Below are 12,256 nucleotides of genomic sequence, written 5' to 3'. Positions count from 1 at the left end.
AAGGGTTTTTCTATAAAAAGCGTATATAATGAAAACCAGATGCTCATATCAATTTCGCAAACAATCGATGATAAAATATTCAGATAAGATCGAGTTTTTATAAGATACATTAATAATTGGTTATTTGAAGTAATAAAAATGAAGCGTTCTTTAAAAAAAGTAACAAAATTGTTGGCCCAGCCGCGCAGCGCAAGTGGGCCTTTAAAAAGCAACTGGTCGACAAGTTTTTGGCTTTGTCGGGGCCTGTGAGCGCAATAAGTTAACGAATCCAGGCTAAACAACGCCCACTCGCCCGACCGCCCGTTTTTTGTCTCTTCTACCCGCGTGATATTCAGCCTGTCTCATATGGGATGGAGTTTAGTAACAGAGTCAAATTTCTTTTATTTTTGGTTGCGAGATGAAGTGAAAACATGGTTATTTTCAAGATTTATTGTAGACAGGAACCCGTCTGCGTATTTTTTTTAAATCTGTTGAATACTTGACGGGTCAGAGCTGTGAGTCCGATTTTGGCCTCAAAAAAATTACAGTGGGAAATTCGAATTTAGCGCTGTCCTCACTTACTAAAATAAAAACCAAATTTCGGAACTTGCGCTTTCTTTAAGAAAGTGTGACCAGTGAAACAATAACAGTATTTGATTGTTTTCAACCGTTATTAGGATATGGGAAATTCAAACTGTCAGCCCATACCATGCTATATATTTCGCCATCAGTATATAGAATAAGAAATCTCGAGGCTAGATTTATTGAAATCTATATTACAAACTTGACACATAATTTTTCCAAGTAAACTGTTTCAGGAATTTGTAAATGGATACTATAATGCAACTCATGTGTAAATTTGAAAAAGATCGGAATATTTTTCATGGTGCTATGCGTGAAAATGGTCATTTCTGGATTTGTTGTCGTATTCAACGGCCGCTGGCTGGATTTTTCAAACTTGACACAGAATTTTTCCAAGTAAACTGATTCTGGAATTTGTTAATGGATACTACAATGCAGCTCATGTGTAAATTTGAAAAAGATCAGAATATTTTTCATGGTGCTATGCGTGAAAATGGTCATTTCTGAATCTGTCGTCTTTTAATGGCCGGTGGCTGGATTTTTCAAACTTGACACTGAATTTTTCCATGTAAACTGATTCTAGAATTTGTTAATGGATACTACAATGGTGTTATGCGTGAAATGGTCATTTCTGAATCTGTCGCATTTTAATGGCCGGTGACTGGATTTTTCAAACTTGACACCGAATTTTTCCAAGTAAACTGATTCTGGAATTTGTTAATGAATACTACAATGCAACTCATGTGTAAATTTGAAAAAGATCAGAATATTTTTCATGGTGCTATGCGTGAAAATGGTCATTTCTGGATCTGTTGTCGTATTCAACGGCCGCTGGCTGGATTTTTCAAACTTGACACCGAATTTTTCCATGTAAACTGATTCTGGAATTTGTTAATGGATACTAAAATACAGCTTATATGTAAATTTGAATAAGGTTGAAATATTTTTCACGATGCTAAGCATGAAAATGGTCATTTCTAGATCTGTTAAATTTAACGTTTGGTGACTGGATTTTTCAAGCTCCACACAGAATTTTTCTAAGTAAACTGATTCAGGAATTTATTAATTGATACTAAAATGCAGCTCATGTGTTGATTGATAAGATTGAAACATTTTTCCTGATTCTAGCGTGTGAAAATGATGATCCTTTCTTGATCATTTTGAAGGTCAGTGACATGGGAAGTTTGAATTTATTAACCAATTTTTTTCTTTCATATTACTGTACCGTCAAAGTGCATAAGATTCCGGTTCCTGGACTATAATTCCACCATAGTATAAGAAAGCCGTGGCTTTCTTATACTATGATTCCACTTGCCACTTGAAAACAGAAAATGATAAAAACTTTTTGTATAGCCAAAGAAGGAAATTTAGAAAGTTGGATGGTCATACAGAAGTGTCTTGCTTTTTTCTGGGCCATTTCTAGCAATGTGATTGCCGTTATACCCGGGGAAAATAGCAGAATGATTACGGAAAAGCGCCAGTAATTTTTGCACTCTTGTTTTCTTTGCAAAATTTTTGCACTTTGACGGTAGTATCAAAAATATACAAGACGACTTGAAGTCGAAAATTTCGCCTAGAATTTGAACTACGTGGGAAAAACAAGAAGTAGATGAAGCTAATCTGAAATCTACTTTACATCGAGCCTTGATGAAACAATTTTACAACAAGAACAACGAGGCTTAAAATCACTAAAAAAATAAGACCAATTTAAGAACAATTGTATGCTCATATTGTGCGCCGTCCCTTGTTTACTTTGTAGGAACTAATTACCGAAAGGTATATCACCGTCTATCAAGAGTTATTGATTTGATTCTTATAAAGTATATGCTTATAAGAAAATAAAGAAAAATCAAAACTGTGAAGCTAAAGACACAAAGACATAATGACGTAATCCAAAGAAAAACTGCGAAGATCTTCCGTGGTTATACGAGCGTGTAATTTGTAAATTGATTTTAGTGAGTTCGTCCACCATATCAAATACTTTCGTTTTCGAAATTTTCGTCCGATATCGCCGCCACCGCACCATGCCTATCGTAATACTTTCGCTAAGGCGAAATTAAAAATGAATTTATTTTGTACATAATGTAGGCATGCAATAGCATAGCTTTTTTTAATTTATTAAAATACTCTTCTGGTCACACCCATCATTTCACACTTAACTCGCATTCATTTACCATTGCTGACTTTTTAGCGCATCTGCTTTCTTTTGTTTTGATATTTTGTTCGGCAAAGTTTGGAACATTTTTGGCTTTTCATTTTTGCGCTTCGAGAGTATAAATTTGGTACTTTTCACAAAACCCAAAACGCAGAAATTAGTCCCGCCAACGTACCGGTACTCGGTACGAATGAACATTCAGTTATTGCCACCGCGTCAGCTGGGCCTTCACGCCGATGCGGCTTCTTGTTTTATCACTGGTTAACGACTAACCAAATCAAATAAGAGCTTGTAAAAACTCCATCTCGTCCCTAAATATATTACAGTATTAGGTTATTTGATTTCTGAAAACAATCGATGATAAATTAAAACAGAACAAAAAAAAAAAAAACAAGATATTAACGAAATTCATAATGAAAAACTAATATTCGAAAATTCTATAAGTTTCATGTTATTTGGTTATATGACATCAAACAGAACTTTCTTTTTTCAGAGCAAGTCAGAGAAAAATAAAAATGGGACACAGAGATATAATCATTATGTTATTTATTCTAATCTGTGTTGTTGTGTACATCAAAACAAATCGTCAAAAAAAACTAACTTTTCAAGTCATTGGCTTGTACGCAGAATGTTTGAGAAAAACGTATGTAAATCGTACATCATTGAATCTCTTAGCAGAAGATGTCCGGAAAAATATCGAACGTTTCTCATTTGGAATTCAAGCAAGAGCGAAATGGGATTATAAAAGTGACCTTCAGATAGTGGTTAAAAATTATGATCTATGCTGTAACGACGAAACAAAATTGAGAGAAATTGTTTCTAATATCACTCTCGATCAACAACACTTCTTCCAAGAGCCAAATAAGACGTATGTGACGTCATCGATCTGCGCCATTTTTATCTGTTTGCCAGATAGTTTATCTAAACGCTTAAAATCAATACTCCAAGACATCCCAATCTTCAACACAAAAACCCCTCTTCAACCAGTAAAAGAAGAAGGCGAGTTGTACGCTAATTTTCTTCATAAAATAGTCAATCATTTTGAATTCAAAAAAATCCTCTTCATTTTTACGGGGACAAGAGCCAACGATCGAATTTTTAACGAGTATTACATACAAAGCGTGAGAGTTATTCAAAGATTACAAATTTTGCCTATATTTAATGACTGACAAAACGTTCAATGTAACTTGGGTTTTAGCAAATAAGCCAATAGTGGTGGTTTTTGGACACCCTTCATCCAGCGGATATGATTCGCTTGCCAGGAGAAGATTTTTCAAAAGACAGGGTATTCCAATTATACTTCATGACTATTTAAGAAATACCGGCTCGGACTCAAAAAATGTAATGATTTTGCATGATAAATATCGAACATTTGCAAACAATGAAAACGAAGTTTCAGCAGGCTGGGAGAGCTATGCTATGCATAATGAGATTACTATGCCTTATATGTTATACTACCTAAGAGTCAGCGAAAAGCACAGTAAAATGGTACGTAGTTCAAACTATACCTACTTTATTGAAAAACGCAAACACGAAGCAATCCCTATACACATCAGATTGAATAAAGGAGAATTTAATTTTAAAATTAATCGATTTAGATCTCAAGAGTTTAACTATCATGATGATTTTAGTACAATGTTACCTTTTCTGTCGCAATGGTCTGCTGTCAATCACTCGTTACCGCTTATCCATTGTAAAAATATAACCTGTCCGCCTGGTTTTTATCGAACATATGGTAATACAACTATGGGTTTCGAATGGAAATGTGAACCATGTCCTATAAATTATTACAGCTCAACGCATGGATATGAAACGAATTGTTTACCTTGTCTAGGTGTTAAAAGTGTTTCTAACACTGAACGTATAGTTTGCATAGACCCTTATGACGAGATATCATTTGAAATGAGTTCGGAACGCTATTTTGGTATCGTTGTATGTGTGATTGGGATTTTCTCGACTTTATTAACTCGCTTCATTTTCACATTAAAGAGAAACACTCCCATTGTTAAACTCTCTGATTATAAACTGTCTTTAGCCCATTTGGTTTTGATTTGCGTGAATTCTGTTGGTGTGTTAATTTCGTTGATGGTTCAACCAATAAACTCCGACTTTTGTGCTCTGAAACTAGTTCTCATAAGTGTTGGGTATACTCTGAATATTGCAATCGTTTTTATCAAATCGCAAAAACTCCTACTAGCTTTCCTAAGTACAGTTCGTTTGACATCAAACGAAATCAAACGCTCGATTGGTCTACAGATCTTCAATGTTTTCATGTTCCTGATATTCATTAATGGTGCACTTTTGATAGCTGTTGCTAAGAAACCGATTGAGATGATCGTGATCAGAGATGATTTATCACAGACGAAACAATCCATCTGTAATACATATTCTCACACCAGTTTAACCATGGGCTTGAGCATGATTCTCCAGCTTCTATGCTGCATACAGGTGTACAGGGGACGACATTTACCGAGTGTTATGAATGACGGCATAGTGCTCATGTATACAACATTGGCTTTGGTGGTTTGTTTTGGAGCAAATTTTGCTATGGTATATTTCCAGAAATCTATCGATAAAGAATTATTTCAATTAAATGCTGTTGCAGTGAACGTTCTAATTATCACCTTCCTACTGTACGGTCAAAAAGCTGTTCGAATGTTATTTCTTCCGGAGAGAAATACTGCACAATATTTCCAAGAACAAAGATTAGTTGAGATGCGACAAAGAACAAACGATCCTCTCCTAGATGTAAACCCACCCTTAATCATTTAAAAACAATTGTAAAAACCTTTCCCTTAGTAAATATTAGCGAGTTTATGTATTTGAACTTTTGAGGACAGTAAAGTGACCAATCGCGCAAGAAGAAATACATGCAATTACGCTGCTACGTAAACCATTTGGGAGCCTCGTGTAAGGCTAGTAAAACGATGAGTGCCACCACCGCTTCGTTGAAATTCGACAGTAAAGGTACATCTGGTATAAATTGAGGAAAGATTCAAGTAATAGAATAAAAACATTGATAGGCATTTTTTTTTCATTTTAGACATTTGAAATTAAACTATTTACATCATTAAATAAATGGTTACAGGAAACTTACCCCTACGAAAAACGCCTTACGCATCCCGAAAATTCGCCTCCTTAATTTTTACATTTTTCCAGAGAGCAAATCTGAATCCTAAAGAAATACTACATCTTCTACAAGAATTAAAAGAAAGTTTGGGTCTTAACCAGCTGGCACACAACGTTGTTTCTAGATCAACGTCGAAACAACGTTGTGCGCCAGCTGGGTATACATTTATTCTATCATTAAATTGACCTTCTGGGCAAATTCTTCCAATATTGTTTCATTGATGACGCATAGTAAAATATAATACAGTTTTAAATTTATCAGTAATCAGGTTGAGTCATTCGTGTGTTAACAGAGCCGGCAATTATTATTGGTATAACAACCAGCAAAAATGCAAAGATGACTGTTAGCCATTTTTCCGTAAATCTCATGAATTCGAACCATCCTTCGAAACGATTCTCATATTTGTCGTTACCGGCAATTTCAACTGAGCTTGACTCAGAATCCGATTCTATCAAATCCGACACTTTTCGATTTGCATCACCCTTGGGACCACGAGGATCATTGAAATTGGAATCTGTTTCTGATTTTGGTTTTCGGAGTTTCATGTTGTAAGATCCGTATTTACTCGATTTGGATCTAGCATTTGATTTCTTTCCACAAGGCCATATTCGATTAGTAATTGCTTTAACTTTGTGAGCAATCATTGGTAAAGGTGTATCGCGTGTCGAGCAATGCATCGTTACAGCTGATAAAACCAATGCAATAGAGAGTAGGAAGAAGAATGTGACAAACAGAGCTCCAACGTATGGCACACTGTCTGATTTCTCTGGTAGTTTATCAGATAGGAAAATCATGTACATAGTCATATTTAACAGCAGGGCAACTCCGTAACTCAAACGATCTCCTTGGTCAGGATGGATGTGAAAAATCAGCAGGAATAGAATGATTTGTGAGATAAAGGGGAGAAATACATAGAGATAGTAAAAATCTGGATAACGCTTCATGAAGACTTGTAATGTAATGACTGAGAAAGGATTTTTGCAGCATTCAAATGTTTTTTCTTCTTCGAAAAACTTGATTTCCTCCATCGACCATTCGCCACTTGGAATGTGAAAATCTAAAAATGAAAAGGTAAACATCAGTTGTGATATTTCAAATCTGTTTTAAAAATCAAAATTTTGCATCTTGATTTTCTTTGAGCATGCGTTCTCCTATGGAAAGGGAAGTTGCCAAAATAACTGGAACACAACGTTGTTTCAACGTTCATATAACGTTATATAGACGTTGTGATACAGATACATGTGATAGATAAACGTTGAATCAATATTGTTTACAAGCTGGGAATGGAGATTCCAGCATTTCAGTTCAGTAACCTATTTCAACCAAGACACCCCTGTGTCACGCTGGAACCCCAGCCTCACTTGAAAATTTACCCAAAAGTTCAACCCTAGTGGGAAAATTCTCTTCCATTTGAGCCCAACCAGGAAAATTTGATCTCATCCCCATTCGAAATGCAATGTAAAAAAGTGCACTGCAAAACCATTCCCAATTATTTTTTAAGCTTTTTAAAGATTTAAGATTTTAAAATTCATTGCCGTAGAGGGTCTGTTTTCATTGTCTTTTCTTGTTTGAGATTTTTCAAACCAACCGCTGCGATGGAGTATAGGTAAAATGGTAAAATATAGGGTAATGGGAAAATAATTTTCAATAATTATCAGCTTTTAGTTTGGCTCAAAAACATTAAAAAAGCAGCCAAAACATGCTTAGAAAGTGATCCTTAATAATGGACCCCATCTCTTTGTTTACAATTGTCGTAGCTTTTTGGCTGCCACTTTATTTTAAAATTATACTTCATCGCAGAGGTCTCCGTTCGGGAAAATTTTTATGAAACAGACAATGCGCACAGAGTGAACTACGCTACGATAATCGTGAGATACACGCTGGTACAGAGCAGGTGTAACAAGGAACATTTGAAGGTTTTTAAAGATTTACCTGACTTAATCATGTCGCGATCTTTCTTTTTATTTCGAAACTTTATATTCATGACTTGCTCAGAATAGGACCATGAACCAAACGTCAAATTACAAACCTACAAAAGGGAAATATAAGTGTAAGATTTTATGAAAATATTATCTTAGCTCTGGAGATTGACTTGGATATAAAGAGGTTCGGGGATGTGTTTATTTTTCACCTCCACCTGTGACAGGTGTGGTGTCGCAAAACATAAAATTTAGCTCAGTCCCACCAAGGAATTCCTTGGTCCCACGTAGAGGGTACTTTGGAACTTTCATCCCATTCCAGTATGCCTGTTTTCCCATGTTTTGTAAGTTCTGGCAACAAAATTATTTTTTTCCTTTTCCCTCAGCAACAGACCCTTTCCTTTAAAAATCAATAACTCATTACTTGATAATCAACAGGGAACCACGTGACATCAACTTGACACGTGGATTTGATAGTCACCGGGTTCGTCCATATTACTGTACCGTCATTTTGAATCAACACTTTGGAACGGAATATCTCTGTGTGTGATAACGTTTCCTCGTTCACGCTAAAAGAAAGAAAGATGGATCAAGATTTAGGAAAACATATTTATTCATGATTCGTATAATGTGTTTACGGAGACACCGGAGTTTTTGCTGCAATTCGTGAAAAAAAATTTTATTTTCTGTGATTTTAAGACTGTTCTTCGTATCTTTACTTTATTCACTTATTGGCATTCACTTACAATCAGAATCTTTTGCATTGTTCTTATTTTATTCTAAAGTTTTGGCAAAAGTTGAGTATTTTTTAAAGTTTTTTAGTCTCTTTTATAAAAAAAGTGTACTTTCCCGGGGTGCAGCCCTGTCCAGTTTATAATCTGGGTTTCATTATCAATACTACAAGACCAAGGTGTATTATATTTTTATTCTTCTATAACAGAATAGTCGATAATGCAGAAAACAGAATGTTTGATCACCAGTAAAACACCAAACAATTCTCTTACTCGTTATAAAGCATGATGTCAGGAGTCCAGACAATGGAATTCCCAACGTTTAACGTATCGATACCATCAAATTCACTTTCGTTCCAAGTCAATCTTTTGTCTTTCCATCTCTAAAAATTTTAATCATATTGATGTAGATATACTAGCATTATAAAGAAATATACTTAAGCCAGGATCTTAGGGTTGATTTCAGTACCACAAACCCCGGGGGGAGGGGCACTGGGTTTGCGGACTGACGGTATGTGCGGGCCAAAAATTGGCTTTTAAAATTGCACCCTTACAGTGCAGCAAAAATCAGTGAAAATCATACCCTTAGAGTGCATTTTCCCCCAAATTTTCGATCCCTTTCGTGCAAAAAATGGTCAAAATCCTAGCATTTTTGGTCAAAATATCTAGATTTTTCAAGAATTTTCTGAAATTTCTACCCTTACAGTGCATCTCTAGTTTTTCCGACCCTTACAGTGCATTTTAAACATATTGGAAAAGGTACCCTTAGGACCCGCACATACCCGTCGGTCCTTTTGCCCAGCTGCCCCCCCCGGGCCACAAACTAGGAATTCCTGTTTCGAATCTCAAATCTTTCCCATACTGAGTTCCTGGGGGGGGGGGGCATTAAGTTTGCAATATGACGGGCATGTGCCACCCGACTTTTGACCCTCAGTGTCTTAATGGGACTAAAAAGGAGGGAAATTTTGTCAATTTTCCTACCCTATTTGGGACTGGTGTCATTGTCAATTTGAGGCACAAAAAGTTGAAATTTTCCTGTTCAGCTCAGAAATATCTAACAACTGTCTAAAGGTTTTGACTAAAAGTCCTATATTAGATGACTAAGATTTTCTTACCATGTGTATAACAGCTGTGAGATGGAAGGTTTGAGTTTTGACTTCCTACAAAAAAAAATTCAAAGAATTCGGTTGCAACGTATGCAGATTGTAAAATTATTAACATTCGGCCCAAGTTTTACCTCTATGTAAAATCATTGATCTTAAAACCAAGCAGATATCTTGTGATTTAACCATCAAAAGCCTAGGGTTGTATTGTTGAAATCTGCGCGTCATCAAAAAATGCTCGGGCTTTTCTAGATGCTTCTTCTAGGACGCACTATTTTTTAATAGTTAGGACCTCTTTTGAGCAATTATTTATCAGACTGAGATACAGAAATAATACAAATAGCCATTACCAGTCCGAGTATTGTACGAATGTTGATATCAAATATGACATCAAGTCGTCTTCGTCCTTCCTCCTGCGATGCTTTGACTTCTGGTTTATAATTGGCTGATTCTCCGAATATTTTGTCGTAAATATCCGTTAGTGACTTGCCTGAAATGAAATGGAAAGTATTCAGTGATATGAGCTCAAAAACACCCCCTTCTCACAGACCCGATAGGGTTTTTTCTACCAGTGGGTATAAAATTAATGGACACAAACTCGATGGGGATTGATATTCCCATATCTTTTATGCCTGGGGATTTGAATTCTTTTGTAACAGTCCTTAATTTTCCGTTCCGCGAAAAAGACCCAAAAAGGTTCTCTTTGAAAATAAGAGACTAAGAGTTTTGTTTCACTGGCTGATTGTTTAAATATTATTTTTAATTATTCAATGTTGATTTTTGCATGGCCTCATGCCGTCCAATGCATGTAAATTTGAGTAAATTTGGAAGAAAATGACCCTTAAGGTGCATTTTCTTTAAAACTTTTGCTCATTTTAAAGAAAAAAATGGTCAGGTTTTTCCCGAATTTCGCCTTAAATATTTCGTTCTTCTCATTCTTTACACCTTTAGGATGCGCATTTTCTCTTATTCCGACCCTTACCGTCAACTGCTCTAACTTGGGACTATCTGACAAAACATGGGACGGCAATTTGGCCACAATTTCACTTAACCTCCAAAGTCATTTGATTTGAGTAAATGAACGGCGTATTAAAAAATACACGATTTCTCTTTCGCACCGAGTACGCTTTTAAATCGAAATATGAAAAAAAAATCCGTAGTGAAACACACGCGAGTGTCTGTGCACTCTAAGAGGAACGAAGAAGTATGATTGATAAACTTGGTGGAGCTATCAAAACAAATTTGTTGTCAAAGAGATTTAAAAGTAAGTGAAAATACAGGCCAGATATCAAGCAGTCCCATGTTTCGACCAATCGTCCCAAGTTAGAGCAGTTGACGGTACAATGCAATTTGAGAACCCTTGAAAACGTACCCTTAAAAGCCGCACCTAAGGTAAATCGCTTGAAATCGCCCCTTGATAGAATTGTTACGTGTTCTTTATATAAGAACAAACTATATAAGGACACAATGCTTCGATGGCCAAAAAGTTAAGAACATTTTAAGGCTTTGGGGACTCTAAAACACCTATTTTCTTAGGAAAATGGATAGAAATACTCAAAATATGGGGAAAATAAGGACATGTTAAGAACATCTGAAGGCTTCAAAAATTTTGGGTGTTCTTATAAAAAAACGTGTAATCATAAAATGTTGAAAATATTTACTTACCTCTGGTAATGTTACCAGTACCATTCGAGAAATTGGCCCCAGAACCAACCACAAGAATCAAACAAATCGTGAGAACATAGACATCATTTGACTTTAGAATTTTCAAATTCATACTTCTTTGTGTTATACGTCTTGTCGTTTCCTCTTATAAGCGATAAGACCAATAAGTCAATAATCAAAACTTTGATGCGTGTTGTAGCGAGTACTGCATTCAGTAAATTCGATTTTTAGATTTGATTACACATGGGTTAGGAATAAAATAAAAAGTTTCAAATTAGAGTAACGGAAATTAAATAATTATAATAATTGAACTCAATAACATTAGCTTAATTATGAAGAATACTCCCGAGAATACTCTCTTGGGAATATACAACAGGAAAAACTGGTTTCTGCCACGCAACATGTAATAACGCAAGACTAGGTAAAATCATAGATTTATAAAGCCCGAAGGGCTAGATGGAGTGTTTTAAGCTCTTCCAAGCAAAAAAAAAGTGAATATTGCAAAAAATATTGCTGCTATTGTTTTCGAAAACCTGCGAGGCTTCTAATTGTAATGTCACGTGACTTAGCCATTAGGGCTTTTATAAATCCATGGGTAAAGTCTGAAACTTTTTGGAAACTTTTCATCTCGCTTTTCCTGACGCTAAATTCTGTTCCAAAAAAATTTGATTTAACTCCGTTGTCCGTACTAACATTTCTCTTTAGGCAAAAATATAACTATGTATAACTTTAAACTATTACCTTGTTGGAAAGATAATTTTGAGAGGCTTGACGTAAGCTTTGTAGAATGGTTCTAAAATTGTTTTTTTAATGTAAAGGTAGAGATGTAAAAGGTCTGAATAAATTCATTGAAATCAGCGTTTTAGAAAAGTATGTAATAAAGGTTTTTTGACCTAGTAGAAAAAATCTTCCTTTTCCTCTTCATTTTCAATCTTGATTTTCGAAATTTTAGAAAATTCAACAAAGCTTACATCAATCTGCTCAAATTTTTT

The 12,256-nt window shown here is 35.4% G+C and overlaps 2 protein-coding genes across 2 annotated transcripts; one reads left to right on the top strand and one right to left on the bottom strand.

Moving 5' to 3' along the window:
- Positions 1 to 4,351: 4,351 nt before the first annotated feature.
- LOC136798969 (taste receptor type 1 member 2-like) lies at positions 4,352 to 5,488 on the top strand. Its single transcript, XM_067055654.1, has one exon. The coding sequence runs from the start codon at positions 4,352 to 4,354 to the stop codon at positions 5,486 to 5,488; it is 1,137 nt and encodes a 378-aa protein (XP_066911755.1).
- Positions 5,489 to 5,853: 365 nt separating this feature from the next.
- LOC136798882 (neuronal acetylcholine receptor subunit alpha-10-like) lies at positions 5,854 to 11,394 on the bottom strand. The gene is made up of 7 exons (XM_067055542.1): positions 11,265 to 11,394; positions 9,950 to 10,089; positions 9,612 to 9,656; positions 8,770 to 8,879; positions 8,190 to 8,334; positions 7,779 to 7,875; positions 5,854 to 6,903 (listed from the first exon to the last, which is right to left on the bottom strand). Exons 1-7 carry the CDS (start codon positions 11,374 to 11,376, stop codon positions 6,104 to 6,106), a joined length of 1,449 nt encoding a protein of 482 aa, XP_066911643.1. The 5' UTR covers positions 11,377 to 11,394; the 3' UTR covers positions 5,854 to 6,103.
- Between the last annotated feature and the right edge of the window lie 862 nt (positions 11,395 to 12,256).

Source organism: Clytia hemisphaerica, unplaced genomic scaffold (genome assembly GCF_902728285.1).
Source record: "Clytia hemisphaerica strain Z4C2 unplaced genomic scaffold, Clytia hemisphaerica genome assembly, whole genome shotgun sequence".
Classification (NCBI taxonomy): Eukaryota; Metazoa; Cnidaria; class Hydrozoa; order Leptothecata; family Clytiidae; genus Clytia; species Clytia hemisphaerica.
This window is presented reverse-complemented; position numbering and strand designations above follow the sequence as displayed.